This window comes from Macrotis lagotis, chromosome X (assembly GCF_037893015.1).
Source record: "Macrotis lagotis isolate mMagLag1 chromosome X, bilby.v1.9.chrom.fasta, whole genome shotgun sequence".
NCBI lineage: Eukaryota > Metazoa > Chordata > Mammalia > Peramelemorphia > Peramelidae > Macrotis > Macrotis lagotis.
In genome coordinates, this window is record NC_133666.1 from 520612502 (window position 1) to 520629852 (window position 17351).

General features: G+C 36.8%; 1 protein-coding gene across 1 annotated transcript; it reads right to left on the reverse strand.

Moving 5' to 3' along the window:
- Window positions 1-2257: 2257 nt before the first annotated feature.
- Window positions 2258-14639, reverse strand: EDN1 (endothelin 1). Its single transcript, XM_074207819.1, has 5 exons — window positions 14162-14639; window positions 12360-12525; window positions 10243-10401; window positions 9955-10068; window positions 2258-5792 (listed from the first exon to the last, which is right to left on the reverse strand). Exons 1-5 carry the CDS (start codon window positions 14223-14225, stop codon window positions 5651-5653), a joined length of 645 nt encoding a protein of 214 aa, XP_074063920.1. The 5' UTR covers window positions 14226-14639; the 3' UTR covers window positions 2258-5650.
- Window positions 14640-17351: the final 2712 nt, after the last annotated feature.

Genomic DNA, 17351 nt, shown 5'->3' on the forward strand with positions numbered 1-17351 from the left:
CATGCTCTTCAAGGAGTCTGTAATAAACTAGCACCACTGTTATGAAGGCTTGCTGTGCCTTGAAAAAGGACTGCTCATCCACCTTTGGTGTCTACCTGACACCTAACTCTCATCTGTGACTCCAAGAAGATGTAGCATGTACAATGATCACACCCCAGCAGAATCTCTTGACATATTTGCTAGACCAAATTGAGTGTAACCAAGAGGTCTTTCAAAACCATCAATAAGTAAAGGGACATCTACAGTAAACATTTTCTCAGAGGAACAGACGGATGAGGACAATTTGCTCAAATGTCCATGAAGGCAGCTAAAATAAGTGCTTTGGAGTGCTTTGAGCTTGGTTAGACATCAAAGACACCAAGATCAACCACTGAATCCTGGGCTATTGCCAGTTCTCTTGACTGTTGTCTTATTACTGACTTCAATGAGTCAAGGACGGTAAGCTGATGACTCTGTGCAACTCTGCCTTACTCAAATCCAATTCATTCGAAAGTCACCATCATCACTCCATGATGTCATTGGTCCTCTTCAAAAGCAAAGGACAAAAAACAATAAACTTCCCTGGTGGCCAGTTAGGCCAAGGCACATTATAAATGGTGAGCACACTAGCCCTTAGGTACTCTTAGGAAATAGCTGGCACTACCAGTCCAGAAACTAGTCTTCTAGGAGAATTGAGAAACTGCTGAAAAGGCATTTACTTCATCATAAAGCTTCACTACAATTCACTCAAAATCAAAGTTTTTAGTTAGTTTTTTCACCTGTAGTATTTATCTCGTGGTGATCACTTCTAAGAAGTTGATTCAGAGAAGATTTTGCGGGAAAACTAGCACCCAGACTCCCCAACCTCTCAAACTCATTAAGTTGCTACCCAGGCTAAGCATACACTCGGGACTGTCATTCAGGAAAAGAGTCACAAAACCATACAGGGTGTATAGGTCCCTGGAGATTCAAACCTAGACAAGCATGCACTCTTGTCTTCATATGACAGAAATCACCATAAGTACTAAGGGTGAAAAGGATTTCCATCCATCACAACAAACTCTTCCAACTTCAGGAAGCCTTAGGGTGAGCTGAAAGAGTCCTATATCCTTGGAAGCTTGGAAAAAGAGAAAGACAAGATGTGTTTCAGTGGTCAATTCTCTCTGACATAGAACCTCTTACCCCAGTCACAGGTACCAAAGGGCAGATTAAGAGCTTCTCTGGTCCAGTATACTAATTAGGGCATGCACAGAGCTTCCCCTCCTGATTCCAACTGAATTTGTGGGCTAGCATAGCATTTGATCCCAGTGAGGATGATCAATTCCCTGGCCAATCAGAGGTATTCAGTAATTAAAGACTCAGAGGTTTTGGAGAGGACAAAACAGTCCCTTTATTGGTCTCTGAAGATTCAGTGGACTTGTAAAAAGAATGTCCTGTAAGCAAAATGATTTCAAAAAAATCTGGGAAGATTTATAGGAACAGATGCATAATGAAGAGAACAGAAACAGCAGAACATTGTACATAGTAATTGCAATATTGTTTGATGAAGAGCTGAGAATAACTTAGCTATTCTCTGCAAGACAATGATCCAAGACAACCCCAAAGAATTAATAATGAAGCATACTATGCACCTCCAGAAAAAGAATTGATAGATTGAATACAGACTGAAGTAAGCTATTTTTCACTTTTTTCTTTTATTTGAGTCTTCTTGTATAAAATGACTAATATATGAAAATGTTTGACATAATTGCACATGTATAACCTATATCTGATTACTTTCCATCTTAGGAAGTAGAGAAAGGAGGGAATGAAAGAGAGAAGGATAGACTTTGCAATTTAAAACTTTAAATGAAAATGTTTTAAATATTGAAGAAAGAAGAGGGAATGGGGAAATGTTCTAACTTGGAAGCAATATTGTGAGTTTGTGGGGCCCAGAGAATCTGAATGAGTGATAACCACATTTGAGAAGTCATTCTTGGCAACAACTCCATTATTTTTCTTTCTTTCTTTCTTTCTTTCTTTCTTTCTTTCTTTCTTTCTTTCTTTCTTTCTTTCTTTCTTTCTTTCTTCCTTCCTTCCTTCCTTTCTTTCTTTCTTTCACAAATCTTCATTTTTCTTTCTTTCGCCTACTACAGTTTTCCATAATCATTTCTTTGACATTTTTCTTCCTTTCCCTCCCCCTCCCCCTGAAGAAAGTAATGCAATATAGGCTTTACATCTATAACTATGCTTAACACAGTTCCATATTAATCCATCACTCTTTCAGAAGATAATTACTATTAGGAAGAAGAGCCTATTCCCTGGCCAGACTCCTTGCCAAAAGACATCTGTCTTGAGGAGGTCAGTACACAGCTAAATTGAAATATAAAATGCTTATTCACTCATCCTTGATGAATGCTTGATTTTATAGTTTTAAATGTCAACATCTAAGCAAAGAATAACAATAGTTTTTCAAATAGATTTTTTTGTAAATGTTTGTTTGTGAGAAACTTTTGGGCCAAACATTTATTTTGTGTGCAGGAAATTAATACCTCTGATTTACATTGAAGATTGGATACCATTCTATTTCCTTCCTCAGGGATATCCTAGACATGAACTAAAACCAAAGTTTAAGTTTTACCCTGAGGCAAAGTGGTGAGAAAGTAATGAGTCAAAGTTAAAATAAAGGATCCTTACTTCTCTCCTTAGTGGAAAGAAAAAGGATAAAGTGCCCCAGAACGCTATCTAGGTCTGGCAGCAGTTTTAAGTACTAGAAATCCTTGCCAATCAGCAAGAAGTCAGATCACATGTGAGATCAGTCAGATGTGGGCAGGGTATGAACTCAAGATAAATGGGAAGTACCCCAGCCAGAATAAATATCACCCTAACTTAGGCAGGATCCACTCATGCTCCATGTTGTATGCAATAATCCATCTCTAAAGTACACCTTTAATGATTTTTTTTGGTTACAGAATTTGTTAAATATTGGGTACAGTATATTTGTTATAATGATAGACAATCCCACATGTGTAGGGTTGTGTTTTCTTGATATACTTCCCCAAACAGAAAACTAAGCCTAAAGAACTGAAATTGAAGGAAAAAGAAAATGGTGATAATCTCTAAGGTTCAACTATCTTCTCTGCAGATGTCTCCTCAAGCTGCCTATCTAGCCCTAATATCTCTCCTAAACTTCAATCCCAATTTCTAACTGCCTGATAGATACCTGTCTTTGAGTATCCCATAGGAATCTCAAACACAACAAATGTAAAAGAATTTATTTTCTCTCTCTCTCTAAACTCACTCTATTTCTTTATTTCACTATTTCTATCAAAACCACCATTCTTTTTTTTTTATTCACCACCATTCTTCTAATCACCCCAGTTCCCAATCTTGGAGGCATCGTCCTTTCTTCATTCTTATTCACACTCCATATTCAATCCATTATTAAGTGTTGATTCAATTTCATCATTCACTCAGCAGGCATCCTGATGCAGGCCCTCATCACTTCTCACTCTCCTGAATTATTGCAATGATCTTCTAATTGTTCTTTCTCTCTTGAACCTTTCTCCCCTCTAATTCATCCTCCACACAGCTAACTTAATAGTTCTAAAACATGTATAATAATGACACTCCACACACCCCACCAATCCTCCAACTATTCAAGAAACTCCTAAAGAGGAGCTATCCCAATGAGCCTTTAGAATAAAATGTAAATTCCTCTTTTTGACTTCAAAATCCCTTCACAAGATGATTCTAAGATAATGACTTTATCTTATATCCCCCACAAACTTCATTCCATTTCCTTTCCTTTGTATAACTCTTCCTTGAAGGGGGAACTCTGGCCCCCTTCAAGATTCAAGTGCCACCTTATCAAGAGATCATTTTTGATGCTCTTTTTCTCAAGTGGCAGAATTTCTCCATCAATTTTCTTAGTATAAATGGACACACACACACACACACACACACACACACACACACACACAAACATTCTGTATTTATTTAGTTGTAGACATCCTATGTCTCCCTAATAAAAATGTAAGCTTTTTGAGGCCAGGGAATATCTCATTTTTGCATTTATGTCCTTAGTACCTATTATATACTTTTTGAATGACTGAATTGGGAATTGAAGATGTGCCCTTTGACATTGGTTCTGGACTACAATCAGTAATTTTCACCAACTTCCTCATCCCTATGAAACTGGCAATCACCATTAACAATGTGTGTTGAGAAAAGATTATGTGTAGTATCTACAATAGGTCAAAATCAAACAAGGGTGGAAAGGGCTGAGTTTTGGTCTTTTCAACACCTTCCATTGAGGAGGAGGGGGAAGATGATAACTGAGAGCTGTTGACTATTGCTTACATTTCAATGAGATCTCTTCATAGTCTTCCTTCACTAAATAGATCAAGATTCTTATAGATGAGACAAAAAGAATCCAAAATATTAATCCAATAGTTAGTTGCTTCCCCAGAAAAGTTAAAAAATCAAATCATCATAAGAACTAAAGCTTCTTCTATTTGTATCCTCTTTGTGCCTTTCAAAACTGTTACCTGCCTGGGAATTATAAAACAATAACATCAAACCAATAGAGTAGGGAAAAATATTTATTTCTAAGGTGTTACCTTGATAGGCAAAAAGCATTTCTCAATTTCAATTTCATTCAGAAATACATAAACCATGCATAGACCAATATGGCCTGCCCCAACATATATTTAACATGGTAAATATAAGGAATAAATTGTCTGAATATAAATATCTATAAAAAAATAAGTACATCACAAAATTTAATTCAACATCCATTAGCCAGTTCCCCAATAAGGTAAATGATTTTGCTGCCCTAAAGTTACCCAATTTTCACCTTTTAGCATTTCTCATAAACTCTTTATCATTTTACAATAAAAAGAACACTAAGGGTATCAATTACCTGATTCAATGACCTTTTCTCATATGCATCAAATGGAGTAGATCATCACCAAAATGTGATGTCTACTATTGCTCACACTGGACTTCTAAGAGGCCAGAGAATGGGTTTTATTTGGGCAAGGATAGTGGAAGGGGAAGCAGGGAGTAATGAGTAAAGGCAAAACAAGGTGGTGAAATACTTCTGCAGGAGTGCAATACAGGTGAGGTAGACTCGTATTCATGAAACACATCCTAATATACAGTAGTACGATTTCTTTCAGTTTTGCATTTTTATGAATTGAAAACGAGTATCTTTTATTTCTAACTTGGGTGTCTCTCCATGGCATGTGTTTCCAATTTGTGCATTCCTTGCAAAATCTTCTCATGGAGCTTTGGAGTTTCTCCCTGAAATCTGCCAGACATTTGAGTCAGACACACACACACTCCCTTTCGGACCCTCTCTTCAGAAGCTCCATCCAAATGTGTTGTCTCCTCTCCTCCTCCTGACAGATGTATCACTAATTAATGTATTACTTAGTCTTCGTTTTCTCCCAGATTGGCCCCCAGTCAGCCATCCGTTTACATTCTTGGATGAGGAGGAGCAAAGCTTTTCTTTGCTAACAGAAGCAAAATGAAGACATATTTTTCGAACTCCTCTACCTTTCTTGGAATGTTTGGTACTAGAATCCCCAGTTCTTTGCTAATCTGGAACAAAGAATAGCCAAAGCAGGGAAGATGTTGCCATGCTTTACCAGTCAGAGTACATGAGAATGAACCAAGGATCTTTTAACTAAGATGTTGTCTTCAGACTGTCCCAAATGCTTTGTGTTTGATGTGCTCGGTTATGGGTTACACGCTTTGCTGTGTGGAGGTCAGCTCTCTGCTTTGCAATGTGAAAAGATGCTTTGATGCTATTACTGATGGCCTCCAACCTGTAAAACAAGACAAGAGCAAACTTTGTTAACCAAACTCAGAATTACATTGAAGCAGAGGAAATATGGGAAAGAGAAATATGTCTTATAATTAATCTGTTCTTTTTTGCACTGACCATGTATCCTACATTTAACATTGTTGAAGACAATATATGCCCCTACCCCCATCCCATTGTTCAGGTTATTATGATGAGGTCAATGAATTTTTAGCAAAGAACCTTGTCCTTCCCTGGCAAGGACAAGTCCCAATCAACAACAATGAATCCCTGCCTTAGCCTAAAATGATTAAGTCTTTGAGCTACTGCCTCTCATCAATATATTCCACCCTCATCTCTTTGGGGGAAATTGCATATGAGGAAAATTAAATGGAGTCAGTTTGTTATCTGATAAGTCACATCTTTGAAGTCATGGGTTTATTTGTGTTTTGTAAGTGCCTAAAGTTAATAGAAATTATATCTACAACTAGTTGGTTATCACTTTTGAAAATGTAAGTTATTTGAAGTTATATTGAAACCTGAAATTGGTAATGGCTTACTCTGTGGGGAATTTGAAAGAAACAAAAGAAAAATATAAATTTTTGATGAAATCTCTTTGTACCATTTAAGAACATATAATAAGATTCAATCCCTGAAAACATTTCTTACTTTACAAGATTAAAGTTAAGAACTTCCTTTTCTTTTATTTGTGTCTTAAGACATAAAATTTCAGTATAGAAATGTTATATTGGTGAAGAGTAATAGTTTATGTTATCCTTCTTGGAAATCTGATTTTTTAATGACTGTTTAGTTTCCTTTAAAATTAAAAAAATATCGGTTGTAATTATTTTAAAGTCACCTAAGATATTCCAATTGTTTAAAATGGCTTAAAGAAAGCAATGGTTTATGTTTGTCTATTTTAAACATGGTTAATAATTGAACATATTCTACTATAAAATATTTGTTTTTATAAAAGCTCATTTTCAATGTAATTTGAGATTTATTGTATTTTTTTACATTTCAAGTTTTTTTATTTCATTCTTAAGCACAGTCCTTATGTACAACAATTAATAGAATGGGTTGTTAGTTTTTCTGTGATAATATATTATTGTTGCTACTATAAGATTATATTCACTATGTGGTGCATTTTGATCCTTTAGAGCCAAATTCCTGTTATGATTATAGGAAATTGTTAATAAAAACCTCATGAGACTGAAAATTGACCCTTTCGAGTCTGGGTCTTGAAATTTAAATTGAATCAATACCTAGGAGGCCAGCAATTCTATGGGGTTCAGACATGGATATTGCTGGTGGCAGACTCATTGGGAAAGGTTAATCAGCAAGTTCTGAGGCTGGACTTTCCTAAATCACTTTTCCAGAACATGACATTTGAAATGTCTTACCTGGTAGTCATCCATATAATCTCTGCCTAGAAACTGACATCTAATAAATAAGGGAATTTCCCCTTGGGTCTTTCTAGTAAAATTACTGTAATAATGTCAGGTGATCAAATTAAAAATAAATTTTTAGATCAGATATAAGAATGTGAGCTATTTAATCTACAATTCTCTAAATTCTAATAGCCAGTTAAACAGTGTTTAGTCTTGGTAGTTGTTAGTAGCTACACATTCCTATATTAATTGAGATCCTTTAATGTCTCACAATACTATGGGAATATTTGAATAAATTATAAAGATTTGTGACATCAGGTGTGATTCTTTATCATGATAAGTCTCTTTTTTGGGAAAAAATATCAGCATGACTAATTATATCAGAAGAAGGTTGGTCTTTAAAATCATCTTAAAAAGAGACCCATTTTTCAGCTAGGTTATTTTTTTCATTTGAAATATGACTAAAGTTAAAAAAAATCATTGCAAATCACTTACTGGACATGTGCTGTTCTGAAATGATTATCCAATGTGTATATTTCTATCACTTCTGAACCTTTGATTACAACTCAAGTTAATATGGCAACTTTTAATGAATTCATTTTGTATTAGAATCTATATTTTTATGAAAATATTCTGATATTAGTTTATTAGTGTAAACTCCCCCTCCAAGTATAAATTGGCTTTTAATTGAATAATGCCAAGTACAAAGACCTAAGTTGTCTGTGTATATCAGATCTTTGACTTAGCCTGAAATAATTGTCTGAGCTACTGCCTACATTGCCCTATGTTTCCCTTAAAGGCTCACCCTCTACTCAGTTGAGTTACTTGTCTTCTAGTGAAGTTAGCCTACTCTTGGGGAGTATAACCCACCAAGTAACTTCTCATGCTTCTATGACTTTCCTTACTGCTGGTCCTCTCCTGGTGGCTTATGTCCTTGATGTTGCTGACATGTCTGTTGTTGTTTTTAATCCCCTTAAGGGGAAAAAAGAATTAAGTATTGCTCTGGTTAGCAGAAGCTAAGGGGGGAGGGGCTGAAGTGAAGTCAGTTGGAAGCTACATTTTCCCTGGTATCAACATCAGAATCAGGGAAATACATTAAATCATCAGAGAGAGAAAATCAGTTTCAATCTGATTCCTGAGCTCTTCTCACCACAAAACTACAACATAATCATATCATCTCCCAAACAAAATAAAACTTTGAAGATGTTTATTAAAAGATATGAAAGCAGGATAGATGTTATGATCAGAGCAGAAAAAAATCTGTTAAATCTAATGGAAATTAAGAATGTCTCCTTTATTCATTTTTCTACAGGAAACTCAGTTTATCTTCAGAAGGGAACTAGTCTTTTCTGGGATGAAAGAAATAGAAAGCAATAGTAGGAAGTAGCTGGGGAAAAAGAGGGAGAAGGGATGTGTCTAGCTGAAACTAGAATAGATTGTGTCAGGCAAAGAAAAGTTTCTCCTGGCTAATGCTTTAGATACCAAGTGGAGAGTTAGTAATAGGATAGTGTTGCATAATGGATAGTGTGGGACTTGGGGAAAGACTTTTGTTCGTCATAATTCTTATTATACACTTATTACTTTTGTTACTTTGTACAATTTTTATGATCTTTCATAAGCACAATTTTCTCATGTGTAAAATGGGGATAATAACATTTGAAGCACTATGTTAACTTATTTTTACAAAGCTGGTTTACTTCAGGCTGACACCTTGAAGATGGACACCTGATAGGATTTAGAGTTGGAATCATAGGGAACATGAGAGGCTGTCCAGTCCAAATCCTTCATTTTACAGATGAGAAAACTGAGTCTCGGGAAGGTCAAGACTTTCAAGTCATTTTTCAAATTGTGGTTCAGTGATCCACTTCCTTCAATGATTAGTATCTGGTATGACTGGCTTTATTTAAAACAAATATAAAGACTAGTACTAGTCAAGTGATTAGTAAAGTCACCAAAATTCTGGAAACAACTGAAGTCCCTGACTTCAGGCCCAGACTTAATACATTCTGAGCACAGAACTTCTCAACAACTGAATTTCCAAAAATTGCCATTGACCCTAATGAGGAAATATGGAAAATGTGACACATCTAAGGGTAAGTTTCTTCCTCTGGGCACATGAATCCCAAATGTTAGGGGTTTGGAGGTTTCATCATTTTAACAGGTCTCTAATGTGCTGACTGATTTAAATCTTCCCTCCTGTCTATGTCATGACTAAAAAAGGGAGGGGGAAGAGGGAAAGAAACTAATCTGGTTTGGGATTAAATCTGGTTATCTGACAAATACAATTCCTATTAAGAAAAAAAAAAAGCAACTCCCTCCTCCTTGCTAATTCCACCCCACACAGACACACACTTTCATATTAAGGAAAAAAAAAACCTAGTATGTTCCAAATGTTACCAACTCTACCTGATGACTTTATTTTCCTCATGGACTGCCATATGAATAACTGTCTCCCTTGGAAAAACCTAGATCCTTGTGTATAGAAAAGGGCTTTCTTTGCAAAGGGATTGATTTGTTTCCTCCCTCAGGAAAAAAAGATCAGGGGGGAGTTGGGTAATAAAATAAGGATGCTATTTTAAGTGTTCCCCACAACTATAAACTTAAATGAGTTAGACAGTAGTCTTTGTTTATATTCAAGATACTGAAATTAAATGTCAAGATGGATCCTCTGCTCTATATTGACTAATAAGCCCAGAACTCTTCAACTGAGCAGGGTTCCCATATTCTGTGGAACTCCTTGCAAGTTTTGGCCTTTGAGGAAAGGGACCTTTTCTGAGTCACTGAAAAGTCTCTCACCTTCTCATTTTCTTCCTGTTCACAAACTGCTGGTGTACACACTTCAGTCCATGACCAATGCAGTCTTTTCCTTTCTTAGGTTCATCCCAGGCTTTCTTCAGAGTATTTTGAACCCTGATTGAAAGAAAGAAAAAAAATTACAGCAATTGTATTGTCAATGCTGTCACTCTGGGGTTATGTTTCAATGCAACAAATACCTTTTTTCTAAAGCCAGAATTGTAATATTAGATTATAGAGAGGTTTGGGTGGCTGCAAAGCTGACTAAAAGTGAAAGGTGTCTTTACTCACCAGAGTTCCTTTCCTGTTTGGCAAAAGTCCCAGCATTTCTTGTCTTTTCGGCTGGCACACTGGCATCTCTTCCTGGAGTCTGCTGACTTGGTAAGAAGTGAATCTTCTAGGGATCTTTTTGATCGAGAAGGGCTTCCAAGTCCATATGGAACTGTGTGCCTAGAATTAAAAGAAGAAGAAATAAGTGGACATTAGCATAATTGACTGCCTTCAAAATGACATGGTCTTAGGGGCAGCTAGGTGGTAGAGTGGATAGAGCACCAGCCCTAGAGTCAGAAGGACCTGAGTTCAAATTTGGCCTCCGACACTTCATAATTACCTATGTGATCTTGGGCAAATAACTTTATTGCCTTACAAAAACTAAAAAAAAAAAAATGACACTGTCTTCTGGGTATATTTATCCCCTTAAGTAATACAAAGAGTTCATCTAATCTAATGTTTTGGCAGCCTAAAAGTATCAACCCCAAAGGTAGGACCTTCAGGAGTATGCCAACTGCTAGCTCAGAAAGTGTTCAATGTGGACAATTATCCTACTACTCCCAATGTAATTCAGCTCTTAACCAGGTTCAAATTTCTCTTTCCATAAGTGGTATTATTTTCTTTCCAAAATAATTAAAAGTCAGCATAAAAATGGCTCTGGTGTTTGTTTCACATTTTCTTACTCTGCTGTTGTTCTACACAGATCTTTCCCTCCCTGTATTTCCATGAAATGCCAAAACACAAGAGATTAGCATACTCTATCAACTTCAGATTTCCAATTGTACACAGTAAACTCCTAAGAGAAGTGAGCCCATCTCTTTCCAAAACAGAAGACTCTATAACTCTGCCTGCTTTACAACCCTTTGTGGCAAGATCTTGTCAGATCACATATCTCTAAGAGATTATCTTAACCAACAGAGTATGGAATAGCTTCTAAAGTATCCATTTTGATTCTCAACTAACAGATGAAACCTAACCCTTAAGAAATATCCCTTTACCCAGGTAAAGCTTATGAGACTTTTCTTGTCATATCTAGGCTAAACTACAACACTGTGGATATTATATTCATTCAAATAACAATTGTTTGGAGAAAAGCAATTGGAGGAGGGTACATATTCTAAAATAGTTCTGTAAAAATGGAGAAAGGTCAAAGTGGTATGTCAGAAGACCTCGGTTCCAAGTGTTATTCCAGACAGTGACTCTAACTCACTGTGGTTTTGTTTGATTGTTTTCAACATTTCATGAACCCTTTGGAGAGATTTCTTGGCAAAGATACTGGAGTGATTTGCCATTTCCTTCAACACCTCATTTCACGGATGAGGAAACTGAAGCAAACAGGGTTAAATGACTTGTCCAAGGTCACTCAGCTAGAAGTCTGAGGAGAGATTTGCATTTAGATCTTCCTGCCTCTAAGGCCTAACACTTAGCTATCCCAGACTCATTGCATGACCATAAATACATTGTTTTTGAATCTCTTGGCCTCAGTCCAGTGGGAAAAACTCTGATTTTGGAGACAGAGGGTCTGAATTCAGATCCTACTTCTAAGGCTTACTACTAGTGTGATCTCCCTGGGTCCTAGATGGATGATCTCATAGCTAGATTGTGGTCCTGTTCTCTCCACTAGCAAAATATAATGATTTTATACCATCCTTAATGCGCAGTAGTATTCTTACTGAGAATTAATCATGCCCTTTAAGAAAAGGAATATTGAATCCGTGGAATCCAGTCTTGGGAATCCATTTCCCAAGCCTCAGTTGGGCTAACACCCTGGAGAATTGCTTTCTGAGGTTCCAATATAATGTTGTTTGGCTTGAAATTTTGTCACAGGGTCCTACATGTATCAAATTTCTATCAACAATTTTCTAACTAACTAATCCAACTATCAAACAAATAAGTAGGTGAAACCAGTGGCCTAGAGGATCCTTTCCATTCTATTGCTAGATTGTCCTATGTTGTTTTTTTGTCCTGTGTTGTCCTGTGTTGATTTTTATTGAAAGAATAATATCCATGAAAGGCATTAAATCTCTTCAGATGAATTAACCTCTAGAAAACTACAAGGAGCTTCACAGGAAAGAAGCTATAGTTTCAACTAGTACTATAATGAATGATTAGAGTTACAATGCCCTCTAGAGACTCACTCGGGAGTGTTGATCCAAATGATGTCCAGGTGGCAGAAGTACACACACTCTTTATCCAACATGGATGAGCAGGAGCAGCGTTTAGACCGTCGAGGCCGCCAAGGTGCACTGGGAGGTCTGTTGTACCCACCAGACTGGGTTTCTGTACTTACTTCAGCACCAAAGGCTAAGAGAGATAAGGGAGGAGAAAGGGGTGAGCCACCTAGCTTAATCTTAGAGTCACCGAAATAACATGGAATTTTAGTATTCAAATCATACCTGTGTGAAACACATTCTTAGATTTAGGGAAAAATACATGACATGAACTCTTTTCTTTTCTTCTCTCCTTAACCTAAATGCTTTGCTTTGCTTTTACCCACTTTAAAATTATCAGTCCCTGGAGGGAATATCAGAAATGAGGGAAAACAAACACTTTAAGAAGCTACTTTATGAAGTCCCTTAGTACTTTGTGAAAGTCTTTCTGCTATAACTTTAAGTTTGGGTTTGGTTAATGACCTTGAAATTCCCCCAATTTTTAGGAAAGTGTACCTGGTATTCCCATATACAGGTCTCTCTTCATGTCCTAATTCCTATATAGCAAGTAATTCAAATTACTTTGTTATTACAGTTTTTAGTGATCCACCCATTATCAATTTTTGTAGAGTAATCACTGCTACCTCCCACCTTACCCCAAATCTGCTTTCTTTTCTAATGTAGATAGAAACTTGGAGATGAAGAGAGATACATTTTGCAAGAGAGGACACATGAACTCTATAGCATATATTTCAGAAAGTGTCTAAGAAGTCTAAAGAGACTATTGACCTTAGGTAAAGCTCAAGAGAAGTTTTGGGGACCTGATCTAGGCACCAGGGTCACCAAGCTGTTGTGCCTCAAAAAAAAAAAAAGATTCCTGCGGTTGTATAAATAAAATGCACAACTTGTGAGGGGGTAGATTCAGACTCTTCTACCAGCTCCTGCAACATTCTCCTTGCTAGCTTTTTAGATGGCTTTTGGCTACAGAAACTGACTTGCCCAGCAGATTTCCAATGATCAGACACATGCTTGACAAGGTTTTAATTCCTTGTCATCCACTCCCTCTGGTCTGGGTTGCACAGACAGAAAACCAAACATGCACACAAGTACATACTCACAATCTTAAATCTTTATAAAACCTAGATTTAGCCTCTCTGTCTCTCCTAAGACAAGTGAATAAAACTGTAAATAAAGCTCATGTTATACTGAGTGCCAAAAATCTGCCAGAAGAAAACCTAAAGTCAATAATGACAAGATTGGAAGAAAGCATCTGCTCTCACCCTGAAACCACCTGGGGGGGTTTATTCAATCGACCATACTCTAGATGATGTTTCTGCTCATATGCTCACTGACTCAGACTTGAACAAAATTCCATAGCTTCAAGTTGAAACACTCTCTCTAATATCACACATGCTGACATGCTAGTATCAGCAGCAATGCTATGTGATGGTAATACTCGACTTCTGTGCATTAATACACCTATTATTGCACTGTGCACTATGCTTAAATTTTGTCTAGCATTTGAATGGTATTTAATGATAGAGGAAAAACCCAACAAAACTCCTTTGTGATAATTAAACCCAGTTGATAGACTATCATATCATATACATATGCAACTTCATTATTTATTAGTTTTTTTCCAAGATTTGGTAACCATAGGCAATAATTCCCAGATATCTGATTTATGAGCCACAATAGTAAAGGATAGGAGGAGGGAGGCAAGCAAGAAAAGCACTAAAGTGGATAATTAAGTCATTAATACTCAGAAGCTTACAAGCCAGCATGCCTACCTGTGTCTGGAGCTCCTTGGAAAACCACAAACAGCAGGGAGAAAATCATCTGGAAATAATCCATTCTGAAAATACCTCCTCTGCCAACTAAGCTCAAATTAAAACACACAAAACCAGCTTCAGTTTCACACTGAACTACTTCTGATATTTGGACCCCCAAAGCTCCTTCTTCAGTCTGGGTGTCCAGAGCGAGAGGAAAAGAAAAAAAGCTTCTGCCTCTGCTGAGAGAGAAGGCAATGCAAAAGGTCTGAAAATTCCGCGATCGTCCAGTGAGCTGCACTAGAAACCCGACGATCTTTTCAGTGACTTCCAGAGCCCATGCAGAAGCCAGTCTGACTTGGACAGCTCTCTGCCTCCTTTTTATACTGAACCCTCATAGAGTGAGTAAACAGCTCAGACTTTTTTTTTCTATCCTGAGACAATGTTATTGTTTTATTAGTCACCAAGAGGCAGCAACGTGCGGACCAAGATAAGGCCAGGCTGGAAAGGAAATCACTGCAAACTTCAGAGAGGCAGACGCCGTCTGACAATTCAGGGGCAGGGCTAAGAAAAAGAAAATACCCATTAGAGACCTTTGGTAAACCTGCTGGTGCAGTGTCAGATTTTACTTCCCCTTCACAAACGCTGCCAGCTCCAGAGTTCAAGAATCAGACGAGGGAATTAAAAAAAAAAAAGTCATGAGATTGGTATGAAAAGTATGAGCCACAGTTAAATGGATTGTATTGTTATGTGAAGTTTTTTAATTGTTGTTAGGGTTTTTTTCCCTTTTTTGTCTTTCCTGATTTTGAGAACATTTAGGCAAACAGGGGAAGCTTCTCTCTCTCTTTACTCAGCTTTGTCCGGGACCAAATTAATTGGGGATGGTAATCATTTTCTTACCTTTCAAGAACAATATCAATTTAATGCCCTCATCCTACCCATTTCTCCAGCTTCTCCCCATTTTTTAAGACCTCAGAAATGTTGGGGGGGGAATGGAGAACATATTGAAAGGGGTAAAACGGGAAAGATTTTCTTAAACTCTTTTATGCATCATTTCAATATCAGGAATTCAAGAAGACACTTTTGGGGAATATGTTAAAGGTAGAAAGCATAAAGGTGATATGTAAAACAAAAGGAGTTGATATTTTATTGGAAAGAAAGTAGAAGCACTGACTTCAGAATGACAGAAAGTATCTCTATAGGGGGGAACAGAAGAACAAGTACATACCCAGCAGGGCAATAAATATTCCATCTAAGGGATTTTTTAGTTTCTTTTTGAAACTAGTAGATGGGGAGAAAGATTTAGGGGGGGGGGATTGGAAAAGAAGAAAAGAATTTTCCATGTCTGGGTAGAGGAATAAGACTTCCCATTTTAATAAAACTTTAATTTTTTTAAAGGAATTCACACACATATATTACCTTAAGCCTGTGATAAACAGTAGATATAGTTATAGATGTCAAAGTCCTTGGGAAAAAACTGTGCAATATAGAAAGAAGGAAGAGAACTACAATGTGGGGTTGGAAAGCCTGCACTCAGATCCCAAATCTGTTACTTAAACCTCTCCAAATCTCAATTTCCTTATCTGTAAAATAAGAGAATGGGCCTAAATTACCTCTAACATCCCTTCCAGTACTAAGATATAACCCCAATTAACTTACTCAGGATCAGGCTAATTAAAAGATTATCAGGTTCATCACTTTCCAATAGAGCAGATTGTCAAGGCCAGCTATTATAAATCAGAGATCTAGCCCATCCCAATATGAAAAATCCTCCTATTGGACTTTCCTTCCAAGAATTAAATGCTTTATTTATGTTATTTCTATGTGACTTGTATGGGTCAACACTTCCGAATTTTAAGCAATAGAATGGGATTGAACAACCTCATTCCCCCTCCCTTTTCTCCTCTAGGAAAAAAAAAATCTTTTCTACTAGAAGACAAAGAAGGAAATTATTCACTCTTCTTAAAGGTAATGGAGCCAGAAATAAACCAGTCTTTTTGCTGTCATTGAGTTCTTAGGAAGTGTCCACTAAAGATCTTATTTTATTTCAGTAATTTCAACAAGAGGAAAAAGTGATAACAATATCATTAGTTCTGTATCCAAGATTTTTCTCTTAAAAACTGAGGGGGATTGAATCCTGCTATCACCTCAACAAGGAGGAGGAGGAAGATAGTGGATCTGATTACCAGATCAGACCAAAAAATGACTTACTCTACTAGATCCCTGAAGAAGTTTCCCAAGAAATCCTATTGAGTCTCATACATCTGAGTGCCCCATTCTTACTACTTCTTTCACCAATACCTTCTGCAGAATTACACATGTAAAAAGGATCTTCAGTTTTTTAAATGGCCAAAGGGATTCCCTAACAAAGTGGGATAGCCTCATAGAAAAGGCTATCAAACTCCACACCTACTCCCATAAGATAAACTGAAAAAAATCTTCACCCTCACTCATGCTCTTCTCTTGCTTTCTCCAACCCCATTACAAAAGGAGAGAGACATCCCACAAAGTTCTTCTGCATTCATATTTTTGTAGTATTCTAAAGACTTCAATGGAATATCCTAAGCAGTAAGTCTTAGAAAAGGTGATGTTAAGTACTAACATGTAAGGTCATAGAGCTAGAATTGGAAAGAACCTCAAAAATCATTTGATCTAACACTCTTATTTTACAAATGGGTTAAATAAAGCACAGAGAAGATATCTTGCTGAAGGTAGTGTCAGAATCTAGGATCTCCTGACAGTATGTTTTCCACTATAAGACTTCTTTATTTCTGAATAGCAGTGGCTCATTGCCCTCGAGGCTCATATGATCAAATGTTTTAGAATGAGAATGGAGGAGGCACTAGGTGGTGTAGTAGATAGAGCATCAGCCCTGTTGTCAGTAGGACTGGAGTTCAAATCCAGTCTCAGACACTTAATAATTACCTAGCTGTGTGACCTTGGGCAAATCACTGAATCCCATTGCCTTAAATAAATAAAAGTTTTTTAAAAAGAAAAAAAAATAGAATGAAGGAGAGATTTTGTGCCTTAGGTTACTTGGATTTAAAAATAAAGTTGGTGCTTTTAAATTTACAAAGTGTTTCTTTTATACATATTATCTTATTTGATAGGTAGGTAGTATAAGTATGATTTATACCTATTTTGTAGTTAAAGAAATTGAGGCTGTCAGAGATTAAGTGACTCGCTGATGACTTCAAAGTACAGAGTCTGT

Coding starts and splice junctions, on each gene's coding strand:
- EDN1 (XM_074207819.1), bottom strand. CDS start 14,225: ATGGATTATTTCCAGATGATTTTCTCCCTGCTGTTTGTGGTTTTCCAA. Junction 12,526..14,161: donor CCAAGGAGCTCCAGACACAG/GTAGGCATGCTG, acceptor TATCTCTCTTAG/CCTTTGGTGCTGAAGTAAGT. Junction 5,793..9,954: donor AACAGGAAGAAAATGAGAAG/GTGAGAGACTTT, acceptor CTTGTTTTACAG/GTTGGAGGCCATCAGTAATA.